This window comes from Caretta caretta, chromosome 2, assembly GCF_965140235.1.
Source record: "Caretta caretta isolate rCarCar2 chromosome 2, rCarCar1.hap1, whole genome shotgun sequence".
In the NCBI taxonomy this organism is placed as follows: Eukaryota; Metazoa; Chordata; order Testudines; family Cheloniidae; genus Caretta; species Caretta caretta.
Genome location: NC_134207.1, coordinates 106,217,033 through 106,244,323, shown reverse-complemented (window position 1 = coordinate 106,244,323; position 27,291 = coordinate 106,217,033). Strand labels below are relative to the sequence as shown.

The 27,291-nt window shown below is 44.6% G+C and overlaps 1 protein-coding gene across 4 annotated transcripts in view; it reads right to left on the bottom strand.

The window, feature by feature from the left end:
- Positions 1 to 27,291, bottom strand: part of RIPOR2 (RHO family interacting cell polarization regulator 2) — a 181,327-nt gene extending 154,036 nt beyond the window's left edge. The window contains exon 1 of one of the 4 annotated variants that reach the window (XM_048840024.2): positions 27,115 to 27,291. In XM_048840024.2, the coding sequence (XP_048695981.1) occupies positions 27,115 to 27,190 (76 nt within the window). In that variant the 5' untranslated portion in view covers positions 27,191 to 27,291. The remainder of the gene's footprint in view (positions 1 to 27,114) is intronic. The other 3 variants (XM_048840025.2, XM_075125349.1, XM_048840022.2) reach the window with 3 other exon arrangements.

Below are 27,291 nucleotides of genomic sequence, written 5' to 3'. Positions count from 1 at the left end.
CAATCAGGTTGGTCAGGCATGACTTGCCCTTGGTGAATCCATGTTGACTGTTCCTGATCACCTTCCTTTCCTACAAGTGTTTCAAAATGGATTCCTTGAGGACCTGCTCAATGATTTTTTCCGGGGACTGAGGTGAGGCTGACCGGTCTGTAGTTCCCCGGATTCTCCTTCTTCCCTTTTTTAAAGATGGGCACTAGTTTTGCCTTTTTCCAATCATCTGGGACCTCCCCTGGTCACCATGAGTTTTCAAAGATAATGGCCAATGACTCTGCAATCACATCAGCCAGCTTCCTCAGTACCCTCAGATGCATTGCATCCGGCACCATGGACTTGTGCATGTCCAGCTTTTTCTAAATGTTTCTTAACCTCTTCTTTCACCAATGAGGGCTGTTCACCTCCCCATACTGTGCTGCCCAGTGCAGCAGTCTGGGAGCTGACCTTGTCTGTGAAGACAGAGGCAAAAAAAGCATTGAGTACTTCAGCTTTTTCCACATCATCTCTCACTAGGTTGCCTCCCCCTCTCAGTAAGGGTCCCACACTTTCCTTGACTACCTGCTTGTTGCTAACATACCTGTAGAAACCCTTCTTGTTACCCTTTACATCTGTTGTGAGCTGCAACTCCAGTTGTGCTTTGGTCTTCCTGATTTCACTCCTGCATGCTCGAGCAATATCTTTATACTCCTCCCTAGTCATCTGTCCAAGTTTCCACTTCTTGTAAACTTCCTTTTTGTGTTTAATCTCACCGAAGATTTCTCTGTTAAGCCAAGCTGGTCAGCTGCCGTATTTGCTATTCTTTCTGCACACTAGGATAGTTTATTCCTGCAACCTTATTCATGCTGCTTTAAAATACAGCCAGCTCTCCTGGACTCCTTTCCCCCTCATGTTATTCTTCCAGGGGATCCTGCCCATCAGGTCCCTGAGGTTGTCAAAGTCTGCTTTTCTGAAGTCCAGGGTCCGTATTCCGCTGCTCTCCTTTCTTTCTTTTGTCAGGATCCTGAACTCGACCATCTCGTGGTCACTGCTGCCCAGGTTGCCACCCACTTCTACTTCCCCTACCAATTCTTCCCTGTTTGTGAGCAGCAGGTCAAAAAGAGCATGGCCCCTAGTTGGTTCCTCCAGCATGTGCACCAGGAAGTTGTCCCCAACACTCTCCAAAAACTTCCTGGATTGTCTGTGCACTGCTGTATTGCTCTCCCAGCAGATGTCAGGGTGATTGAAGTCCCCCATGAGAACCAGGGCCTGTGATCTGGAAACTTCCGTTAGTTGTCTGAAAGCCTCATCTACCTCATCCTCCTGGTCTGGTGGTCTATAACAGACGCCCACCACAACAGCACCATTGTTCTCTTGCTTCTAAACTTAACCCAAAGACTCTCAACAGGCTTTTCTCCAGTTTCATACTGGAGTTCTGAGCAATCATACTCTTACATACAGTGCAACTCCTCCACTTTTCTCCCACGCCTGTCCGTCCTGAACAATTTATTCCCATCCATGACAGTGTTCCAGTCATGTGAATTACTCCACCAAGTCTCTGTTGTTCCAATCATATCATAGTTCCTTGACTCTGCCAGGACTTTCTATTCTTCCTGCTTGTTTCCCAGGCTTCTTGCATTCGTGTACAGGCACCTAAGATATCTAGCTGATTGCCCTACTTTCTGAGTATGAATCAGGAGGCCTCCTGTTACACACTCCTCCTTGTGTTTCTTCCCAGTATCCCACTTTACCACTTACCTCACTTCTTCTTTCCTTGTTTTCTTCTTATGTATATGGCTATAGAACCTTTTACTATTGGTTTTAATTCCCTTTGAAAGGTCCAATTCTGCTTGGCTTTTGGCAGTTCTCACTTTTTCCCCTGCACTTTCTGACCTCCAAGAGGTAGCTTTCCTTGCTGATCCCTCCCATATTCCATTTCTTGCAGGCTTTCTGCTTTCTATTAATCACTTGCTTGAGATGCTTGCTCATCCAGCTTGGTCTGCAACCCTTCCCTATGAAGTTTTTCCTCTCTCTTGGGATGCAGGCTTCAAATAGCTTCTGCAACTTTGACTTTAAAGTAATTGCAAGCCTCCTCCACATTCAGATCCTGAGTTCTTTGGTCCAGTCCACTTCCCTAACTAATTCTCTTAGTTTTTTAAAGTTAGCTTTTTTGAAATAAAAGACCCCTGTTGCAGATTATTTTTTGTTTATCCTTCTATTTAGTTTAAATTGAATTAACTTATGATCATTCGAACCAACGTAGTCCTCTACAACCAGTTCTTCTGTGAGGTCCTCACTACTCACCAATACCAAATCTAAAATAGCACCACCTCTTGTTGGTTTAGTTATTATTTGGTGAATAAATCTGTCAGCTATCACATCCAGGAAAATCTGGGCTCTGCTACTATTAGTAGCACTTGTCCTCAAATCTATATCTGGGAAGTTAGTCTCCTATAATCCCATCATTCTCAGTAGTATTTATTTCATTAAAAACATTAAAGAGGTCTCTCTCCATATCCAAATCAGATCCTGGTGGTCTAAGACACCCCAAGCACTATATCAGGGGAAACTCTAATAGCTTTCTTCCCCCAAAGTGATTTTGGCCCAACAGACTCTGTCTTATCCATTCCATCACTTCTAATTTCTTTACAGTCTCCCTCATCATTAATATACAATGCTACTCTACCACCCAGCAAAAAATGCATGGAGACAATGACAAATCTCCCAGTGACTTCAATGGAGCTAAGATTTCTCCCATTATCTTGTATTGTGCCACTTAGTTGCTTAGTCTTACTTTCCTAACTATAATTTATATTCTTCTATAGCTAGAGATTGCGATGTCCAAAAACATAACTGGAAATCTTTTGCTACGTCAAAAACCCAGGTATATAATAGCTTCCCTACTGACACTCAAATGGGAGTAGGCTACTTATTCAAACCCACTTCTTCCATCTCTGCACTCACTGGTTTTAATCTGGAATTATATGATTCAGCTTTATTATTTTCCCTGATATGCACAATTCTCTTAGGAGTGCAAAAAACCCATATTTTTTACTGTCCTGAACAGATCAAAGCCCCGAGGCTGCAAAAACTTATGCATGTGCTTAACGCTGAAGCACAAATAGTATAATTGCCTCAGTCTGTACAGTAAAATGCCAGAGTGTGTGACATCCCCATAGTATGAGTGAATAGCTGATACATAGTTGCATCTACCTCCTATAGAATAATTCTGCAGTTTCCTCAGTACCTATAATTATAGCATCTTTAGGTATTTAGCAAATAAACAAAGATGGCAAATAATGGGGAAAAAAAGATGATTAGACCACTTAAAAACCAAATGAAATTATTTTGGGCTGATTAGAGTGCAGGCAGGAGCTTTAAGTGATAAAAACAAAAGAAGCTTCTTCATGAACATAGCCAAAGCTTGGGCAGTAATAATCAGACATAAATCAGACAAATGTGAAGAGCGCACTAGAGGAGATAACAGTTTATCTCCAGACCTTATCACACTTGCTCCTCACCCCTACCAAGGCACTTCTGAAAGAAATGTTTGGTCTATATAATAGTAGCTCTTCTTTTGTATCCAAAACCATTCACTATTGCTAGCATATTGATTTGCTTCCCTGTAATTTTTCTTGTTCCACCAAGACCAGGAATAAGTGTTTGAAAATGGGTTCTGATTAGAAAGGAGCCAGTCTCAGGATAGTAGGTAATTTGGCTACCCGTGTTCACAGACACCAGGTCTGTGCAGGCAATCAGAGATCCAGTTATCTAACAGCACTCACCTGCTATTTCCCAGGTGTTATTTTCTCCTAAGAATCATAATACTCAAAAGAACATGGTGTAGGAAATGAGAAGCACCTTTGGTACCAGATTGTTCTACATGGGAATCTATACATTTGTATCTAGCTAGGGTTTTAATTCTCTGAGTTACAATATTTTAGAATCCTTTTTCTGAGTTCAGTGTGTCTTCTGCTTTCAGCCTCAATGTTTTTCATTGTTAGGGAAGATATAAAATATAAGAGGAAAAGCAACTGCATTATGCAACACAAATGGGGAACAAATATTGTGAGGAAACTCTGATCATCAAATGTGTTTTGTTTGTAGCAAACAATTATACATCTATTAGAAAACCATCAAAGACAAATGTAAATAACCAAAACTTTGTGGAGGTAAAAAAAGGACCATTATAACAGGGAGGCGGATTGCCCCGTCTATTAGTAAAGACAAAAGACTGTTTCAATATAACAGAGTGGGGAGAGGCACTCTGTATCCATTCACTGAGGAAACATCTTGTTGGTGTTTTTCATGAAAGATTGGATCCTGGCTCCTGGGAAGCTAGCCAGCTCTGCAACAAATTGAACTTTGGGGGTAACAAGGAAATACTTAAGACTACTTTTTAAAGTAGTGCTGAAGGTTTTCTGCCTTCTTAGCAGTTATATATTTTCTGAAGAATCATCTGCTAGAAATGGAGGAGTGAGCTTGATGATCCATAGCATGATTATACTGTATGTCTCCTCCTTGGGCCACATCCCTTCCCTTCTCTGCCCTCCTCCTTCCCCCACCTTCTGAGTGATATAGGAGTCTAGACACATTCCCCCTGAATCTGTACTGATAAACAGCTTCTCTGGACCCAGCATCAGATAGCTGTTAAATAATGGGTCCTCCAAGAGAAGTGCTAGTACTGGATTTGAACCAAGATCTTTAAATACTGATTTGCTGCAATTGCTGGCTAGAAGCAAAGCAAGAATTTTGCTGGATATCCACACAAGACCAACCAGCGCAGGAGTAGAATCAGATTTTATCTTGAGAGGTGTGCTAGTGTCTGATTTGCCAGACATTATCTTCTTCTGTCTCCCTTCTGAAATAACTTAGATGCCAAGTTTTCAGTAGATCTCCAGGAAGTTTATTTTCATGTTCTGAAGTTTTGGAAAGATAAATGTTGTAACTATGGATTTCACTATTTCCTCCTGGAATATTGATCTCCTTATGGACTTGTTGAGGGACCCAAAGTCTAAAAAGGGCTGAATGCCATTGTGTCTCTTTGTAGCACAAAAATCCTGTTCCTTTCCAAAATGTCATTCCACAGCACTGATTCTATCATCTTTGGATGCTACAGAGGGATTATTTATGGGGTTGGTTTATTTTAACTTCCTTTGGGAGAAGGACAGAATTGCCCCTGGGGCAATAGACGAGTTCTATTGTATATCCTTCCCTGATTATCTCAAGCACCCATTTTCTGAGGAGGTTCACGCCCAGATAAAGGCCCACCCTGAAGCATCCATCCACAGAGGTAGGGAAGGGGAATCTGCCTAGACTTGGGAAACCCAAAAAAGTATGAGCAGCTTTGGGGTTGAGTTTTTTCCAGGGAATCGCAGCCTTGGTCTTCCAACTCTCAAGAAAGGCATTAATGGCCTCTTCCTAATGTGTAATCTCTACACTGGCACCTGAAGCTTTAAAGGGATCACCTTCTGAGATAAGGTAGTTTGAAGTGTCCTTCACTGGAAGGAGAGAGGGAGTTATTTAAAGCCCTCAGTAACTGCTTTATTTTTAGACTCCCCATAGAGCTTCCAACAAAATCATTAGTAGAAGTATAATCAGAGGTTAGCTTTCAGTTCCAGTTTCTTCAAGCTAAGCCATGCCACTGTGACACATCTTTTGAATTGTTGAATGTACAGCAAACCAGAGTCAGGTGAGGCATCCATCCTGAAAAAGCTGCTAGGAAAATCTAGTTTTAAGGTAGTATAGCTTTCAATGCAGTTGGGGTTTTGTTGGTAATGTCCGTCCGTCCATCCCCCCCGCCAGACCTCTACAATAAGAGACTGCAGCCAAATGCACTCATGACTGATGCTGCTGTACCCAATGTGGCAAGGTACCACTTTTGCCATGTCAGCCTCAGCATTCTCCCCTCTGGTGGAGGGAGGCGGGGCCTGGACTAAATCAGTCCTATTCCAGAGGCTTTTAATTCTTAATTTTTTTTTTTTTTTTATAAGATGGGCCTCAGGGTAGGCCCGTGTAGTTCTCTTAAGCAAAACAAAACAAAAACAAACAAATCCCATAACACACAAGAAATATATCTTTTCCCCCCCCCTACTGGAGGGTTAACTTCTTATGCTGGCTTCTGGTTACCAGCCCTTCCCCAAACGGAAGTAAACTCAATGTTTCCCCTACAGGGAGGAGAACAACCCTCCATCTGGGGAAACCTCTTCTTGCTGCTGCTGCTGCCTCTAACTCTGCTGCAGCTTGTTCCTTCTACTCTCTCACCTGAAGAGGGATTTAAAGGTCATCAGCAGCTCTTAATTTGACTTAGGTATTCTAATTAACCTGAGGTAACCTCTTTTCAGCTCACAGGAAAAAAGGCCTTCACCAGTCTGACAGATATCCCTGCCCTCACAACCACTCTCTGATAGCTCCTTCACGGAGCCGTACGCATGGGCTTGTACTTGGCGTGGTTCACCCATGTCCCTTCTGTGGTGTGAGGGAGACCCTGGCACACATTTATCTGAAGTGTGCTAGGTTACAGCCCCTATTCCAGCTCCTCCTAGATCTTTTATTATGTTTTTGGCTGCACTTCTCTCCCCATCTTCTCATTTACACACACCCTATCCATGGCCGCACGAATTCGTGGGACCTCCTTGTCAACCTCCTCCTGGTGATGGCCAAAGTGGCCATCTATAACAGCAGGGAGAGGATATTGGCTGAGGGGGTTCTTTGCAACTCTGGGGCCTATTTCTGGTTCTCCCTCCATTCACGCATCCGAGTGGAGTTCCTCTGGGCAGTGTCCGCTGGCTCCCTTGACACCTTTGAGGAGTAGTGTGCGTTGTCCAGGGTTCTCTGCTCAGTGTCCCCTTTTATGTTCTCTCCTTTTGATCCTATGACCTTCACACCTGCCCTTGTTTTCTTTTTGTTGTCCCCCATAATCAGTTGGGTTCCTGGGCTCAGTGGATCCTCCCCAAAGGCTGAGGGAGGAGCCTTTAGCTCTGGTCAGGCTTACATCCGCCTACTTCCCCTCGAATTTTCAATAGGACCACTCTCTGATAGCTATCTGGTCTGACTTCATGTATGCAGTGCAGTTGTAGCCATGTCAGTCCTAGGATATTAGAGAGACAAGGTGGGTGAGGTAATATCTTTTATTGAACCAACTTTTGTTGGTAAGAGAGATAAGCTTTCGAGCTACACAGAGCTCTTCTTCAGGTCACTTTGTCACCCCAAGTTTAGTCTGAGCTGTGCTCTACCCCAGAATAGAGGGTGGGCTGGAGTTCCCCTACCAGCCACTGGGGAAGTGGCATAGACTGAGCAGTGCAGCAGAAGATTGCCATTGGCCTGGAGCAGCGAACCGTGGCCACTGGGAGCCGCGATCGGCCGAACCTGCGGACGCAGCAGGTAAACAAACTGGCCTGGCCCGCCGGGGCTTTCCCTGCACAAGCGGCGGAACAAGTTTGGGGACCACTGCTTTAGGACATGTAATTGCCCATGCCTACGTATACCTCCTATAAACTGTGAATACGAGGTAATTTTTTTTCTGTAACAACTGCCACAATCAACTTTTTTGAATTTTGCACAACGAAATAGTATCATTATTTGAATCTGTTGTGCAAGTGGAGGGAAGGAAGAGGTTGCAGCTGCTATTCAGAGCATGCAGATAGAGCGGAGGGTGGGGGCAATGTTTGCCAAACAGGAGAGATGCATGGAGGAAGAAGGGAATTAGCAGATGTGTATGCACCCTTTGTGGCATAGGTTTGTAAATAGCCAGGGGTCAGGGCTTCAGCACAAGATAGAAGCCTACCGCCTGGCTGATCCAGCCACCATTTTGAAAATATGTCTGCAGGGCAAGAACGAAAGGGGACCATGTTGCGGGACGGAGGGAAGCAGGAGGTGGAGACTTAGAAAGTCTCCTAGTTCATACCCACCCAAAATGGCAGCAGCCATGGGACACCTGGAACAGAACCTAGCACAGCAGTATAGCATAATAGTAAGTTGTGAAGATAGATACTTACCTCACAAGGTCCCTTTGATAGGATCAATAGGATTTTCATCCTGTGTCTGGGGCTAGAAATCAGGCTGGCTTCCTACATGGCTACTCTCAGGTTCATAAAAGCATAGGTGCTGGAACTAGGGGTGCTGCAGGACCCCTTGGCTTGAAGTGGTTTCCATCATATACAGGGTTTGGTTCAATGGCTCTCAGCACCCCCACTATAAAAATTGTTCCAGCACCCCTGCCTGAGAGCCAAAGTGATCCTGATTGTTCAGGGAGATCTCGTCACGATCCTTATCTTCCTTCAACAACCCTTACCCTTAGAGGTTCCAGTCTCCACAGAGTCCTTAAAGACGTCCACTCTCCACAAGGGCATCGGGCTCCGTAGTGATGTGGTGGCAAAAAATCTTGTCCAGCTCTTCATAAAATGGACAGGTCAAATGTGCAGCACCAGACTTTCTTCTGTACATTTTTTCCTAGCTGTTTTCTTTTTATAGGACACTGGTAGGCACCCTGGTTGTGACCCTTTTAGGCACATTTTTTGAGATCTCCTCAATAAGTTGTTCTTATTGCAGGATCTGCCTGCATCATTGCTTCTCCAGAGATAGTGAGGAATTCAAAGATCTCACCACAGCTCCAAGTGCCTGTGCAAGGCATGGTGGAATGTTGCTAGAGTAATGTCACTGCAGTGCTGATATATCCAAATCCAGGAGCAAATGGGCTGATCCTGGCCCTGTGCCAGTTCTTAAATGTGGGAGGGAACATGGGTCAACTTGACCCCTGAGCAGTGGAAAGTACACAGGGGACAGATAGATTGGTCACAGATTCCCACAAAGCAGTGTGGGATGGTAGTTGGAGGACAAAGTAGGGCACAGCAACATTGTGTCCACACAAGCACTAGTCTGCACATACAGTAACTCCTCACTTAATGTTGATGTTATGTTCCTGAAAAATGCAACTTTAAGTGAAATGATGTTAAATGAATCCAATTTTCCAATAAGATTTAATGTAAATGCAGGGGGTTAGGTTCCAAGGAAATTTTTTGGGGGGGACAGACAAAAGGCATTATATACTGTACTGTGGTTGGGAAGTGCCCCTGGCTTATTCCACACAGACACAGCCCGCTGTAGGCAAGGATGCTAGGAAGCACCTTCAACAGCAGCAGTGGCAGCTTACCCGGAGAAGAACAGGTGCTGACTTTGCTGGGGGATGCACAAGGCCCGCCTCTTCCAGTCCCCGCTCCACCTCCTCTCTGGAACATGCTGTAGCCCCGCTCCGACAAAGTCCTAAGCGCCACCAAACAGCTGTTTGGTGGGCTTAGGACTTTCTGGGAGGGAGGGTGAGGAGTGGAGACATGGTGCTTCCTCGCTCCTGCCCCTTCCTCCCAGAAAGTCCTAAGTGCCGCCAAACAGCTGTTTGGTGGTGGGGGAAGTGCTGGGAGGGAGCGGGAGGAGGCAGAGAAGAGGAACTTGTGCAATGCTCCCTTGTAAAATTGCTGCTCTTCCACAAAATCTTACATGCAGTGTACAGAGCAGGCAGCTGAATGACGTTATAAGGGAGCATTGCACAACTTTAAACAAGCATGTTCCCTAATTGAGCAGCGACGTAACTTTGAAACAACGTTAAGTGGGAGGACGTTAAGTGAGGAGTTACTGTACTCAGCCTGCATCAAACATAGTATGCTTTGAAAGAGGACTCCAGAATTTGAACCAAGTAGGGAGTTAGTGGGCTTTATTACTACAGAGTAATAATGCATAGTGTTCTGTATCCTTTTTACACAGCAAGACCTATCAGAAACACTGGGGGGGTAAGGGCTCTATTAGAAAGAGTAGGCTAGAATTACAATGATTCATTCATCTTGCTAGGGACCTCGTCTTCTTTTTGTACAGCACGTTTTGTCCTAATCAAATCAGGACTGGGAACGCCACCACCAATTATCTAAAATTAAATTCTTTATTCTATGAATAAATAATAAAAAGGTCTAGTTGCATGTGCTGACATTTCCATTCCTTAATATGTCTGGAATATTGGGGGGAGGGGTTATAATGATATTGATATGACAAAAATATTAAATTCCAGACTGAGAAACAATTGTTGCAAGCAAGGAATAAAAGCCTCTTTTTAGCTGTCCTTCCATCTTTAGCCAAATACTGAATTTCCTTCTATATCACCTATAAATGTTTTCACTGACCCTCTGAACCTTCTCTCTGAATATGGAGGAGAAAGTCACCTAGCAGTTCTTTTACAAGCTTCTCTCCAGAAGTACATTCACCCTCTGTTAGAAGCCCAGGGTGCGTTGTCATAACAACCGATAGAACACCATTTACACATCAGGTTCAGAAATGAGCTCAGCATAACAAAAGCTTTTCAGCACGGACAGTGGGGACTGAATGTAACATGAACAGCTGCAATAGAATTATAGCAAAAGTAAATGTGACTGGCCTAATACTACAGTTGTTATACAAGCAAACTCCCATTGAAGTTTAAATCCAGTTTTAAAAGCTGTGCAGATATCTTCCAAATATAGGCTACTTGGCCATCCTTCCCCACCCCCTCTTACTCACATTCTCTATTTCCTTTTCAGCTTGAGCAGCAATGAAGTCAAAGTGGCTTCTGCTTGCTTCAAGTTTGAAGTGAGCAATTTAACACTGCTATTGTTTTTAAAAGAGAGGCTCTGATCCTGCTCCCATTACACTCAATAGGAGTTTTGATATTGACAGCAATGGGTCCAGGCTGAGGGGGGAATAAAGTGGTTTAAGCCATCTTTGCACCCTCCCAATTCTGGGCTGCTCCAGGAGCTGCAGTGGCATCCCAACCTAACAGAAATAAAGTAGAGCGAGTGCATCTCTTTTTGGTGCCACGAGTGGGTGGTGCTTGGGAAAGATCACTTCCCTCCTACTTCCCTCCCTGACCCATTGAGCCAAATGATCAGAAGGGAGCATAGAACCTAGGGGCGTTTCTGAGCATCTGAACTCTAATAAGGTAGAGCCAATCCTGCAGACCCAAATGGGGCAACTAAGCTCCCCCAAAAGCAAACAAAGCCCAAGGAGTTTTGCCTGAGGCACCCAGTGGGCCATGTATGATCATACTTTCAACGTCTGCACTATCAACTGAGAGTGGAGTCTCATTTTGTCATCACAAGTATAGGGAGCTTGTCTTGTGGACAGAACTCAGTAGAGAAGCACAGCTTTTCTTCTCTTGCAATTACAGGCAAACTGAATTACTCCTTATATATTCTTCTTAGGAGCTTTCTTCTGTTTCAAGGTTGTCTGACATTTCTAGGTTACACTTTAGGAACTCAGTGTAGAAGCTAGCCTAAGTACTGCAGTTCCAAACAAAAAAGTGCTTTCGTTGTGAATTAACCAGCCCCCACCCAAACACCAAGCATCGTTACAACCCAAACTCTCCTTTAAATACCAGAATAAGTAGGTTAAGGCTGGTCCTGGGAGTTATTTTATCTTCCATACTCTCAATCAGACAGATTCCTTCTGGCCTGACAAGGTGGGTGAGTGTAGGGACCCAGGGTGGCTTCCCTCCGAACCAGAGGGTAAAGAGCCACCCTCTCAGCCTGAGTGGGTGGGGCCAGACCAAGCTTACGCCAATCCCCAGAAGGGGAGGGGTGGGACAGGAAGTACAAAGGGCGGGGCCCTTTGCCCAGTGAGGAGAGCACCAGGGAGGGAAACAGACACAGGCTGCTCCCTTGAGATCCTGCTGCCGACCCAGGGGAGACCCTGGGCCAGGAGGAACCTGACCGGGAGGAAGGCCTGTGGCGACCAGGACTGCCAGCCGCTGGAGTACCTGGAGGGGCCAGGCTGTAACCCGGGCCAGCGTGAGCCCAACACAGAGGGGGAGCTGGAGCTGCCAGCAGCGGAATACCCAGACGAGCTGGAGGGACCGGAGAGGCCCACTTGAGAGACCGGAAGTAGCCTGGGGCAGAACTGCACCGTGGGGTGGGTGTGTTTGGTCAACGGGCGCAGATAGCCCCCCGCTGACCCAGCAGCGGGACCTTTGCCTCCCGCCACTGTCAGGGCCCTGGGCTGGAACGCAGAGGAGTTGGGTGGGCCTGCGTTCCCCTACCCTGGCCAACCTGCCTTGGCTAGCAGAACCATGCGCTACAAACCCGTGCCGGCACCCCCCTGCCTGAGGGGCGCGCTGCAGACTCGTGCCGGCACACCTTTTCCACTAATTCCCCAGCGCCCGAAAGGTGTGACTAAGGCCTGCCCGTGGGACCATAGCTCTCCATCGCTCCCTAGTGGCTCGGTGGACCAATTGAAACCTGTCACAAGTGGTGGAGAACACGGGCCGGCGATCCCTATCCCTGCAGGAAGGGATTAGTGCGAGGGGGGCCTCTGAAGCTCCCCTACTGGAAAGATGGAGATGGAAAGGTTTATCACGTTCCTGGCTGAGAGCCAGCAGCAGCACCAACTCGTACAGCAGCTGGGCGCCCACCAGCAGCAGTTGCTTCAAATCCTGGGGGCCCAGCACCATGAACAACAAACCCAATGCTTCCAGCAGCTTGCAACCCTGTGGTCGGGCCATGGTGGGGCTCAACTGGAGAGGGCAGCCACCCCGACCCCTCCCGCCCCACCGATCCGTCTGGCCAAGATGGAGCCTGAGGATGACCCGGAGGCCTATCTGGTGACCTTCGAGCGGGTTGTCTCAGTGGCTGGTTGGGCACCTGAACAATGGGCGACCCTCCTCGCCCCATATCTGACAGGGCTGGCCCAGAATGCTTACCATGGGCTCCCAGATGAGGCCCGCATTTATGCTCGAGTGAAAACAGCTATCTTGGATGCCTTCGACATTACCCCGGAGACTTTTTGGCGACGGTTTCAGGAAAAGGTCTACCCACTGGGCGCCAGACCCCAGGCCATGGCCCAGGAATTGAAGGACGCAGGTAGCCGATGGCTACAACCCGAGCATCGAACAGCAGCTGAGGTGACTGAACAGGTCATCCTCGAACAATTCGTGCACATCCTTGCACCCCAGGGGAGGGCTTGGGTGTTGAGGCACCGGCCACAAAGTCTGAGCACGGCCGTTGCGCTTATGGAGGACTTTCTCGAGGCAGAGGCCCCGATAGGACCGACCAACCACCCCCCAAACCCTGGACCCAATGCACAGAAACTTGAAAGGGGGGGGCCCACCTCCCAAACCAACGCACCCCACCGTACCTGACAACCAGATGGCAGCAGGACCGATTTTGCCAACACCCCAAGTCCACTTCACACTCCGCCCCTGGATGCTTAACCCGACCACTGGGACCCAGCCAACTCTGCAGCCCCACCGGTGCACCCACGTGGCCGGGGTGCCCAGAGGTAAGACCTTGCTTTCGATGTGGCGAGTAAGGTCATCTGCAACGGGGCTGTCCTGCAGTGGACTGCAACTTTGGCCTGGTGTGCAATGGGGAGTGACGGGCCTGTCCGCCCTCCGTGGCCAAACTGACAGTTCCCATGGAAGTTGCCGGGATCAAACCCGTACTGGCGCTCCCCTGCCTGAGGGGTGTGCTACAAACCCGTAACGGCGCTCCCCTGCCTGAGGGGCGCGCTGCAGACTCATGCTGGCGCTCCCCTGCCGGAGGGGCACTCTACAAACCCATACCGGCGCTCCCCTGCCGGAGGGGCACGCTGCAGACTCATGCCGGCGTGCCCGGGACTTGAGGGGCACGCTACGGACTCCGGCCGGCACACCTCTTCCGCTAATTCCCCAGCGCCCGAAAGGTGTGACTAAGGCCTGTCCGTGGGACCATAGCTCTCCATTGCCCCCTAGGGGCTCGGTGGACTGATTGAAACCTGTCACAGTGAGGTAGTATCTTTTTTTATTGGACCAACTTCTGTTACGCACAGCTCTTCTTCAGGTCTAGCCTGATCAGGCTATCAGAGCCACGATCTGTTTCCTCCCATCAGACACCGCTTCAGAAATAATCTCTCCCTCTATGCACTGACAAAATCCCGGCTGCCAGAGGTGCTGCTGCTGTACTGCAAAACATTGTGTAAATCTGGCCTTTTTAAATCAAATGTAACAATTTATAGAATGTGAGACCAGACAGAACCATTAGATCATCTAGTCTGACCTCCTGCATATCACAGGCCATACATTTAACTCAAATGCCCCATGACTTCAGTTAAACAGGGCACTAAACTGCTGTGTGCCACAGGCAGAGAACAGGAGAGACTATGGTGGTACTAGTGCTGGAGGCCCTTGCAATGGCAGGGAATTGATTAGGTGAGATACATACAGATGACCCCACCAGGCGCTCTGCATCCGATGCTGCAGAAGAAGGCCAAAAAAGCCCCAGGTCCCTGCCTGGGGTGGCGATGGGGGGGTTGATTTAAATTACAACACAGAATACAAAGTGTACAGTACTCTATTTTTTATTAATATTTGCACTGTAAAAATAAAATAGTATTTTTCAATTCACCTAATACAAGTACTGTAGTGCAATTTTTCTCATGAAAGTTGAGCTTACAAAAAAAGAATTATATACAAAAAAGAAGTGGAATGGTGGCCGAAGCATGAAGGGACATATGAATGTTTATCTGGCAGGTAAATACGTTGTAATGCCGGCTACAAGAGTGCCATGCAAACACTGGTTCTCGCTTTCAGGTGACATTGTAAATAAGAAGCCGGCAGCATTATCTCCCATATATGTAAACAAACTTGTTTTTCTTAGCAATTGGCTAAACAAGAAGTAGGACAGAGTGAACTTGAAGGCTCTAAAGTTTTACATTCTTTTGTTTTTGAGTGTAGTTATGTAACAAAAAAAATCTACATTTGTAAGTTGCACTTTCATGATAAAGAGAACACACTACAGTACTTGTATGAGGTGAAATGAAAAATACAATTTCTTATGTAGCATTTTTACAGTGCAAATATTTGTAATCAAAATATAAAGTGAGTACTGTACACTTTGTATTCTGTGTTGTAATTGAAATCAATATATTTGAAAATGTAGAAAAACATCCAAAATATTTAATAAATTTCAATTGGTATTCTATTGTTTAACAGTGCGATTAAAACTGCGATTAATTGTGATTACTTTTTTCAGTTAATCGCGCAAGTTAACTGCGATTAATCGACAGCTCTATAAGTAACACTTCCTTATTTACTTTTTCCACACCAGTCATGATTTCATAGACCTCCACAATATCCCCCCTTAGTAGTCTCTCTTCCAAGCTGAACAGTCCCAGTCTTATTAATCTCTCCTCATATGGAAGCTATTCCATACCCCTAATCATTTTTGTTCCCCTTTTCTGTACCTTTTCCAATTCCAGTATCTTTTTTGAGATGGGGCAACCATATCTGCATGCAGTATTCAAGATGTGCACATACTATGTATTGAGGCAATATGATATTTTCTGTCGTATTATCTATCCCTTTTTTAATGATTCCCAACATTCAGTTAGCTTTTTTGACTGCCACTGCACATTGAATGGATGTTTTCAGAGAACTATCCACAATGACTCCAAGATCTCTTTTGAGTGGTAACACCTAATTTAGGCCCCACCATTTTATATGTATAGTTGGGATTGTTTTCCAGTGTGCATTACTTTGCATTTATCAACACTGAATTTCATCTGCCATTTTGTTGCCTGGTTTTGTGAGGTCCCTTTGTGACTCTTTGCAATCTGCTTTGGACTTAACTATCTTGAGTAGTTTTGTATGATCTTCAAATTTTGCCAGCTCACTGTTTATGCCTCTTTCCAGATCATTTATGAAAATATTGAAGGGCATCACTATTTACTGCTCTCCATTCTGAGAGTTGACCATTTATTCCTACCCTTTGTTTCCTATCTTTTAACCAGTTACCGATCCATGGGAGGACCTTCCCTCTTATCCCATGACAGCTTACTTTGCTTGAGAGCCTTTGATGGACCTCGTCAAAGGCTTTCTGAAAATCTGAGTATATTATATCCACTGGATCACCCTTGTCCACATGCTTGTTTACCCCCTTCAAAAAATTGTAATAGATGGGAAATCATGCCTCACCATTTACAAAAACCATGTTGACTTCCCCAACAAATCATGTTCATCTAGGTGTCTGATAATTCTATTTTTTACTGTAATTTTAACCAGTTTGCCCAGTACTGAAGTTAGGTTTATGGGCCTGTAATTGCTGGGATCATTTCTGGAGCCTTTTAAAAATTGGTGTTATATCAGCTATCTTTCAATCGTCTGGTACAGAAGCTACTTGAATTGATAGGTTACATAGCATAGTTAAAAGAAAAGGAGTACTTGTGGCACCTTAGAGACTAACCAATTTATTTGAGCATGAGCTTTCGTGAGCTACAGCTCACTTCATCTGATGAAGTGAGCTGTAGCTCACGAAAGCTCATGCTCAAATAAATTGGTTAGTCTCTAAGGTTCCACAAGTACTCCTTTTCTTTTTGCGAATACAGACTAACACGGCTGTTCCTCTGAAACATAGCATAGTTAGTAGTTCTGCAATTTTATATTTTAGTTCTTTCAGAACTCTTGGGTGAATACCATCTGCTCCTGGTGACTTAGTACTGTTTAGTTTATCTATTTGTTCCAAAACCTCCTCTAATGACACCTATCTGTGACATTTCCTCAGATTTGTCATCTAAAAAGAATGGCTCAGGTTTGGGAATCTCCCTCACATCCTCAGCCATGAAGACCGATGCAAAGAATTCATTTAGTTTCTCCACAATGGTCTTACTGTCCTTGAGTGCTCCTTTAGCATCTTGATTGTCCAGTGATCCCACCAATTGTTTAGCAGACTTCCTGCTTCTGATGTACTTTAAAAAAATTGCTGTTAATTTTTGAGTCTTTGGCTAGCTGTTCTTCATATTCTTTTTTGACCTTCCTAATTATATTTTTATACTTCACTTGCCAGAGTTTATTCTCCTTTCTATTTTCCTCAATAGGATTTAACTTCCACTTTTTGAAGGATGCCTTTTTGCCTCTCACTGGTTCTTTTACTTCATTGTTTAGCCAGAGTGGCACTTTTTTGGTTCTTTTACTGTGTGTTTTTTAATTTGGGGTATACATTTATGTTGAGCCTCTATTATGGTCTTTAAAAAGTTTCCATGCAGCTTGCAGGGATTTCCCTCTTGGCACTGTACCTTTTTTTTCTTTTTTTTCCTGTTTTAACTAACTTCCCCATTTTTGTGTAATTCCCCTTTTGGAAATTAAATGCTACCATGTTGGGCTGCTGTGGTGTTTTTCCCTCCCCTCCTCCTCCTCCTCCCCCTTGCCCCCCCACAGGGAAGTTAAGTCTAATTATAATGGTCACTATTACCAAGCGATTCAGCTATGTTCACCTTTTGGACCAGATCCTGTGCTCCACTTAGGACTAAATCAAGAATTGCCTTTCCCTTTGTGGGTTCCAGGATTAGATGCTCCAAGAAGCAATCATTTAAGGTGTCAAGAAACTTTATCTCTGCATCCCATCCTGAGAAGACACGTACCCAGTCAATATGGGGATAGTTGAAATCCCCCATTATTATTGAGTTTTTATTTTTATAGCCTCTCTAATCTCTCTGAGCATTTCACGGTCACTATCACCATCCAGATCAGGTGGCTGGTAGTATATCCCTACAGCTATATTCTTATTATTCAAGCATGGGATTACTATACATAGAAATTCTATGGTACAGTTTGGTTCATTTAAGATTTTTACTTCATTTGATTTTACGCTTTCTTTCACATAAAGTGTCACTCCCCCACCAGCACAACCTGTTCTATGTTTCTGATATATTTTGTACTCTGTAACGATGCTGGTTCTGGTGGGACCCAAATGAGAGTGCCAATTCAGGACAAATTGCTTAAAGCAGGGCAGTTACAGCCTAAGACTGGGGTTTCTATGCACACCAAGGCAAACCAAATCAGCCAAACAGAGAAGACTTTGGTTTTACCCCACTGGCTAACCACAAGTCACACAAGTCCCTTAGACACACCAGTTTCCCAGTATCACCACCAATGCCACTTGTTATGGGGACAGATGGTTATGAAAACCAATACCCCAGTAAAAGAAAAAAGGTTCTCTCAATCCCAAAGGACCAAGCCCCAGACCCAGGTCAATATACAAATCAGATCTTACCCACAAATCACGCTATTGCCAATCCTTTAGGATCTAAAATCTAAAGGTTTATTCATAAAAGGAAAAAGATATCAATGAGAGCTAGAATTGGTTAAATGGAATCCATTACATACAGTAATGGCAAAGTTCTTGGTTCAGGCTTGTAGCAGTAATAGAATAAACTGCAGATTCAAATCAAGTCTCTGGAGTACATCCACAGCTGGGATGGGTCATCATTCCTTTGTTTAGAGCTTCCGTTTGTAGCAAAGTCTCTCCAGATGTATGAAGCAGGATTGAAGACAAGATGGAAGAGCTGTAGCTTCTCTTTCTTTGTCCCAAAGACAAGCTGTCCAGCACATGGCATGGAAAAACCTCAGAGTTCTGTCCATAGGGATGTCTTAGAATCCTAGAATATCAGAGTTGGAAGGGACCTCAGGAGGTTATCTAGTCCAACCCCCTGCGCAAAGCAGGACCAATCCCCAACTAAATCATCCCAGCCAGGGCTTTGTCAAGCCTGACCTTAAAAATATCTAAGGAAGGAGATTCCACCACCTCCCTAGGTAACACATTCCTGTGCTTCACCACCCTCCTAGTGAAAAAGTTTTTCCTAATATCCAACCTAAACCTCCCACGCTGCAACTTGAGACCATTACTCCTTGTTATGTCATCTGCTACCACTGAGAACAGGCTAGATCCATCCTCTTTGGAACCCCCTTTCAGGTAGTTGAAAGCAGCTATCAAATCCCCCCTCATTCTTCTCTTCCGCAGACTAAACAATCCCAGTTTCCTCAGCCTCTCCTCATAAGTCATGTGTTCCAGCCCCTAATCATTTTTGTTGCCCTCCACTGGACTCTTTCCAATTTTTCCACATCCTTCTTGTAGTGTGGGGTCCAAAACTGGACACAGTACTCCAGATGAGGCCTCACCAGTGTCGAATAGAGGGGAACGATCACATCCCTCGATCTGCTGGCAATGCCACTACATATACATCCCAAAATGCCATTGGCCTTCTTGGCAACAAGGGCACGCTGTTGACTCATATCTAGCTGCTCATCCACTGTAACCCCTAGGTCCTTTTCTGCCGAACTGCTGCCGAGCCATTCGGTCCCTAGTCTGTAGCGGTGCATGGGATTCTTCCGTCCTAAGTGCAGGACTCTGCACTTGTCCTTGTTAAACCTCATCATATTTCTTTTGGCCCAATCCTCTAATTTGTCTAGGTCCCTCTGTATCCTATCCCTACCCTCCAGCGTATCTACCTCTCCTCCCAGTTTACTGTCATTTGCAAACTTGCTGAGGGTGCAATCCACACCATCCTCCAGATCATTAATGAAGATATTGAACAAAACCGGCCCGAGGACTGATCCTTGGGGCACTCCACTCCACAATCATAACCAGCAAGCCATAACCTTGTCTTAGACACCTTATTTGACCCCCCTTTATACAAGATTTGGTGCCACTACAGGCCCTTGGTTGCAACAATGATCTATATGGTCCCAGTTCATGTCAGTAATGTCACACCCTGGTATTACTGTCCCCCATTGATTATCCTCATTCCACCAAGTTTCTGTGATGCCTTCTCTATCAATATCCTCATTTAATACAAGGCACTCTAGTTCACCCATCTTATTATTTAGACTTCTAGCATTTGTATATAAGTACTTCTTTAAAAATTGTTACTTTTCAGCTGTCTGCCATTACGTGATGTAAATGAATGGGATTGTTTTTCATCAGCTCCTACCCGTATTTTATCTTCCATCCTCTCCTCCTTACTAGGACATAGAGAATCTCCATTAATAGTTGAACTCCTTTAACCCCACATCATACGGCTTGTTTTCCCCTGGATCATTTTGAGGTCTTCCTTTGAACTCTTTCCAGTATCTCCCCTCCTTCCTTGAAGTGTGGACACCAGAACTGAAGACAGTAGCCGTCTTACCAATGCTGTGTACAGGGCACTTCCCTGCTTGATATTCTCCTTTTTATACATCCATGCAACACATTATCCCTTTTTTTGCCACAGCATTGCACTGAGAGCTCACAGGCAATTATCTACAATGACCTCTAAATCCTTTGAGTCTTGAAAAGCAGTGACAGGGTCTCCCATCCTGCAGATATAACATGTGGTCTTTGTTCTCAGATGTGTTACCTCACCTCTGGCTGTATTAAAATGCATTTTGTTGGATTATGACTATTTAAATAGGTGATTCAGATCACTCCATAACAGTATTTATTATCCCTACCAATCCTTGTGTCATCTGCAAACTTTACCAGCCAAGATTCTACCTTGGACCAAGAACCCGTCCCTGTGGGACCCTGCTCATTGATAACTACATTTGAAGATTATTTGTAAACCAGTTTTTAGCTCTTCTAACATGTGCCCTTTTAATTCCATATAATGCAAGTTTTTTAGTCTGAATACACTTCTATGGTCTGAAAAGTAATGTTTGTAGGCACGGTTATTATTTGGGTTCAATTTGAATCATGTAGGTCTAGTTTAACTGAAATTTTATTTTAAAATGTACATCTATACAGTGAGTTTTATTCTTAGGGTATGTCTATACTACCCCCCGGATCAGCGGGCAGCGATCGATCCAGTGGGGGTCGATGTATCGCGTCTAGCCTAGATGCGATAAATTGACCCCCCCAAGCACCCTCCTGTTGACTCCTGTATTCCACCGGAACGAGAGGTGCAGGCAGAGTCGACGGGGGAGTGTCAGCAGTTGACTCACCTCAGTGAAGACACCGTGGTGAGTAGATCTAAGTACGTCGACTTCAGCTACATTATTCACTTAGTTGAAGTTGCGTAACTTAGATCGATGCTCCCTGCTCCCCCAAATTTAGACCAGGCCTCAGACAAATTTCATTTGGTATAAGGTATAACAGTTACTAATTGCTCAAGCTGTTTTGAAACTTGATGACAAGCGTATATTTTATTTTTATTCTACATTGACTTGGCAACTTATGGAACATGTTTGTCAATTTTTTCAATAATTGTTTTATTGAGTTAACATCTTGAAATTCAGTACAGTTAAAAATTACAGCTAAATTTATTCATTCTCTGTTTATAAATACTAATTGGCACCTACTGAATGCATATAGAGTTGACTGCTGCTTTGAAGTAAATGGTGTCAAATCTAAAGTAAAGAGATTCAATTTCATAAACATCAAAGCATCTTGTGAGTGGAGCTCTGGAGAATGACTGATGTGGAAATGAGGAAGTGTTTGTTTCTCACATCAAAAACTGAGCAATGAAAATGTATTTTTCTGCTGTTAATTATGTCATGGAAAGACTTTTATACTTTATTGGGAGGCTAGTCTCCCCTCTGTGTTATGTGTAACTTCCATTAATGTTAAAGAGAGTAATGCACGTGCATCTCTTAGGGAAAAAAAGCTACATTCCATCACTGGGTACAGGGCCTACGAGAAACACATAGTCTGACCTCTCCCTAGGACCAGTGTCAGGCTCCTTTCGGAGCTACTGGGACTCAGCTCTGGTGAGCCTTACTTCCTATACTAGTTCGGGAAGGTGACTTCTGAATATAATTTTAGAATCCTGTGATTTAAAGTAAAAGCTCTAAATGACAAAGTTAAGACCACATGCTCTCCAGTTCCATCAAGTGGGCTTAATACTAATTGCATAATGTTGTAACCTGCAAAAAAATTAAAGATAGGATTGGTCATAAAAGTGGAAGAATGCATTCCACACTAGATATGCATTCTATTGTTTGGGTGCAGGTCTCCTTGAGGGAGGCTAGATTAGTTTTGTTCCTTCTGGGGCTGTTAAAATGTATGTTCAGTCATTATTTTAATGGCTTTCTTCTCAAGAGTTTTTCAAACACAATCTGTTTAGAGTTCACTTCCTCTCTGACGCTGCACTATTGCTTTACAGCTTCTTAGTCTTATTTCATGTCTTTAAAACTCTAGTATAACAAATTTTGGCTGGTTTTCTTAATTTGTGTTATGCGATGTTGTTGTAGCCATGTTGGTCCCGAGACAAGGTCGGTCTTTTCAATGTTCCACTAATCCTTTTGCTCTCAAAGGAGTGACACATTGAAGAACTAAGCTTAAATGCACAGACAAGAAATGAAAAGGAACACCACAAATTAAAGAGACAAGGTAGGTGACATACTATATTTCATTGGACCAACTTCTGTTGGTGAGAAAGACAAGCTTTCAAGCTGACACAGAGCTCTTCTTCAGGTCTTGGAAACATATTCAGAGTTTCACAACTAAATATAAGGTGAAACAGATTGTTTATCATAAGTAATCGGCACATATTTCAAGGGACCACTCAAGGAGAAGAGGCCCATTAATACCCTTCCAGTCATAGGGGGGAAAGGCAGCTGGGAGAGGTGTTGTTAGTGGGTTATAGATTGTTGCAGTAAGCCATAAATCCAGTGTGTTTATTCAGTCCATGATTTTTAGTGTCTAGCAAAGTTATGAATTTGAGCTCCCAGGCTCATCTTTTGAAGGTATTGTGAAGATTTTCTTTGTGAATGAGAACTGAGAGGTCAGATATTGTGACAGTTTTGTGAAAAGTTCACCCACAGGTGATAGTGTTTGTGTTTTATCATTTTCCTGTGTAAGTTCATTCATGAGTAGTGATTGTCTGGTTTCACCCACATAGTCGCTGAGGCATTTAGTGCACTGGATGAGATACTCCATGTGTTGTGATAGGCATGCGTAGGACCCATGGATCTTGTAAGTGTAAGATGTGTTATGGGTGAGGGGGCAGTGTTGGTCATTGTAGCAGTGGAAATATGTCTATAGGTTTTACATCTGTTGTTCTGGCAGGGTCTGGTGTCACTTTGAGTTGGTGTGTCCTGGTCTATGAGGAGCTTGCTTCCAATGATGAGCTTGGAGAGTTGTCTGAAGGCCAGAAGGGAAGGTTCAGGAAATATTTCTTTCAGGATAGGGTCCCCACCCAGTATGGGTTGTAGTTGTTTTATGATATCGGGTATTGGTTCCAGTGTGGGGTGGTAGGTGGCAACTAGGGGTGTGCAGTCAGAGTGGGTTTTGTGCCCTTGACATTTTTGAAAATTTATTAATTTAAATAAATTCTGAATAGACCCCTTGAAGTTGGAACACTGTGCCTACACAATATCAGAACTTCATGAAGCTGTCTATGTATGTTATAATATTTTTTCCAAACAACATTCCCTTTATTTAACAGGAAAAAGACAGACCTTGTATCTAATATTTCATAAAGGCTACCAAAATATATATATTTAAAAGCCTACCACATTACCACTAACAAGTAGGGGGAAGACTATAGTAGTGGATAGTGGCAAATACAATCTATTTTGAACCTTTACTGCACACTTAGGACACATCTACACTAAGAACTTTGGTTGATGCAAGTTACGTCGGCATAAAGCCGCTGCAGTTAGTACAGTGTTTGTGCACGTGCAACCTTGTATCAGCAGCGGAGTGCTTGTATCAATGCAGAGTGCAGTGTCCCAGGCGCAGGTATCCCAGTGTGCAACCCACCACTGTCCAGAGCACTGGTTTTTGCGAAGTTTAGACAATGCATGGTGCGGCCAAAACAAGTCATGCAAGAGACTGACTGGGAGCAAGGGGTCACTTTCCCAGCAAGTAACAGTCTGTCCCATAATGTCTTCTATATCCCATAATTTTTGCACCTTTTTAAAAAAATCCCACAAACCAGGGTGACCCTCCTCACTATTCCCCATCTCTGACAGAAACAGAGCCTGCACAGCTCTATACTGCTCTGCTGAGCAGCCAGTCTGATTTCTGGCAACAATGAAAAGCAGCTTAATAGCATGAAAGGCAGCCTGGTCTAATGGACTAAGTGCAGGGCTCAGACTAGAGCCCCGTGTATTCCAATCCCAGCTCTGATATTGACTGCTTCTATGGCCTTAGATAAGTCACATAACATTTCTGCTTTAATTTCCCTCATCTGCGAGATAGAGATAATAATACTTATCTACTTCAGTGAGGGATGGCAAGTTAATTTTGTAAAATGATATAATTTACCAGAATACCCTCAAACCCTCCAAAGGCTGAGGACATAGGATTCTCTCAATCCCTGTCCATTGCAAAACTGTTATAAAATGTTGGCATTTGTATCAACCAGCAAACGGATGTGATTTCCCATTCTGCATTAGGGAGAGTAATGGGAGACAAATACTCCCTCTGTGTAGGGTGACCAGATGTACCATTTTTATAGGGACAGTCCCATTTTTTGGGACTTTCTTATATAGGCGCCTATTACCCCCCCACCCCGTCCCATTTTTTTCCACAGTTGCTATCTGGTCACCCTACTTCTGTGCTGCGCCTCACCCTTTATATGTAAACCATTTCCCCGGCCCCCTGCAGTTACCTGATTCTGGTGATCAGGATTCAATCACATTTTGGGGAGGAGTGGCAAAAAATTGTTTTGCAGGCTTGTCCAAAGAATACTAAGTTTAGCTTCATCAGACTGGTTGCTGCTAGCAGGATTTTAACTCAGTTTCCCAGATTGGAAAAAAAAAAATTCTGTTCGTATCAAACACTAGTGCAATAAAATAATGTTTACTTTGATTTTGCTAATGCAAGCAGAACCATGTACATTTGCTTGTGTTAATAGGCAAAAATTAAACAGAAGCCTTTGATATTTTAAAGTTGTCACAGAGAATCCATCCCATCTACTATATTGGATTCCCTTAGTCTGATCCGCAAAGCTACAATTACAATGCAAAAGCTTGCCTAGAGTTTGAAAATGCTTTTATGCAAGGAAGCATTTTTATAACAGAAAGCTTAAACTGTGCCTCTAGGAAGTTCTCCTCAGAGAACCCCATACAAAATGGTGATCACAATAATTGGGCCTTGATAGGACACTGCAAAATCCTCAGTCTGTCTTCCTGGATGACTACATTTGTAAAGAGAGGCCACTGTGGAAGGCTGGGATTCTAGTGACATCAGAAACCAAATAGTGATAGTTTCCTTGCTGGGCACCAGGTGTGTGTTGTTTATAAAAATAATATTTATAAACAGAACAGGTACAATGTGTCTAGCAATAGGGTAAGTTTTGCCACAGCGCCTCAACCTTGATCACTAAGAGCCGCATCTAGGCATGAAGGGAGTAATTCAGTCTTAGGGCCAGATCCTTGGGCTTGGCCTCTCGGTAGTGGACACTCAAGCCACAGACAGGAACCCCTTTTGGTTACTATTGTCTCAGTCTGGATTCAAACTAGTAACCTAATAATAAAAGATTCCAGAGTCTAGAACCTCTCTCCTAAATCACCCACACAAGCCTCCCATTCTTTCTTCTCTTAAAATTTTTATTTCCATTTGACCCCCCCCCCCCCCGCCCTTCTGTGCTACAATGTTTCCCAAAGCTGGAGCCAAAATAAAATGCCTGCCCTGAGATCACATATGTACAAAGGGAGCACTTTCCCAACCAAAGAAACCTCTTTAAATTATTCAGAGCATCTCCCCTCCTCAGATTTCCCGCTTCTTTCAGTTTGTGTAAACTGGTGTAATAGTGCTAAATGCATCTAACCACTCACTCAAGAGACAACTGAATTAGGGCAAGCGGATAATTATTAAATCAGAATGCGGAGCGTAAATGGGGCAGCCTGTGTTAAGATGTTCCCAAATAATTCCCAAACTATTTGTCAATTCTTTAGTTGTAAATAATGGGGAATTTAATTTGGAAAAGGTTAATATAATCCTAAATAAAGGTGAAACAGGATTGTTTATTTTTTCTTCTGACTAGAAAATAGGAATTGACCATAATGCCATGGAGTGCATAAATATTTGCAGTACACAAGTACTTGCACAACAGCAAATATACAACAGGTGACTGATCAGAACCAATGATTAACTCAGTAAATAAAGAGTGTAGGAATGTAGAACACGTCTGCTGAAATTAGTGTTTCTGAAATCTAGAAATAATACTTTGAATTTGAAAGGTTCTTAGTTTAAACTCCGAATTGGCTCCTGTGACAACATACTGTTCAAGAGGATAACTGTGAGTTTGGTATTCATGGGGCAGGACCGATCCTGGTATCGCTGACATTTCAGGATAATTATAATAAACTAGGATATTGAAAGGACAGTGATTTCTGGGCACCATACTTGGCACATAGCATGCTTGTTTTTACTGTAGTGTATTTTAACCTTTTGTAGTGTGTCCCACTAGGCATTTTCAGTTAAGTTCTCTTTTGCCATACTTGGCCCATAACCTTAAGATGAACAGAGATAGTTTGTCATCCCTTCTTCATTCCCTTGTATGTCTCTGTCTGTCAACAAGTGGTCAGACACTTACTAAAGAAGTCCCCGCTCTGCTTGCTCAAGATAGGCATTACTGCTGCAGAGACTCAATAGAACCCAAAGGCCACTGTTCCCTCTTGTGAGCCAGCTAAAAGGGAGCCTTCGAAGCTGGGGCTAAACTAGTATGACCTGTCACCTTGGCTAAGACAGTCTCCGATTTTGACTATATTAAAGCAGCTGCCACTTCAGCGCAGGATATTCATCATGGCAGGGAAGTGATCTACCTCCACCAAGGCCCCCGTGAAATAATGAATGATTAACACAACCCCCCTGGTACAGTATTTTCCAGTAAAGCCCATGTCAGCTCAGTGCTAGGTTTGAGTTCCACCAACCAAAGCAGGGGGCGGGCAGTTCTCCACACTGTGCCTGCAGTCTGTTAGGTTCCCAAACCAGCTCCCTGGGTTCAGTACAGCTGAGCCCATCCTGAGGGGTGTATTCAATTCTTCTGGATTCCCCCCACCCCCCGATTTCTTTCCCCCGTTGTGCAATAAAATGACCCGCGTTTCTGACCACCCCCACCAGTGCTGACCTGATTCCAGGGTCCCCCCCAAAGCGAGCTGTTGGGCTGGGGGAGTGTCCGAACTGCCCTGTGCCGCCGTCGGGGCTGGGCCCAGCGTAGCTGTAGCCTGTAGGGTTAGAAATGGTGCATGCCCCGGCCCCGCTAGGAGGCAGTGCGGCCGCCCCTCACCTGCCCCACGCCCCACGCCCCACGTAAGGGGGGGAGGGGGCACGCAGACTGGCCAGCCCAGGGCCGGGAAGTTTTAGGGCTGCCCCGGTGCTCAGCGTCACGCCGGCGGGGCGAGAGGAGGAAAGGGGGATGGAGGGGGCGAGCCCCCCCCTCCAAGGTAGCACTTACTCCAGACCTGCCGGCGCCGAGCCCGCTGCCTCCACAGCCTGGTCCTCACCCAGTGCAGGCGCGGCGGCAGCTCCATGGCCAGCTGCGCGGGGCACTCCCGGGGGCGGCCCGGTAAATCCCCGCGCGGAGCCCGTGACCCGCCAGGGCGGCCGTGCCTGGGAGCCACCTGCCTGCCCG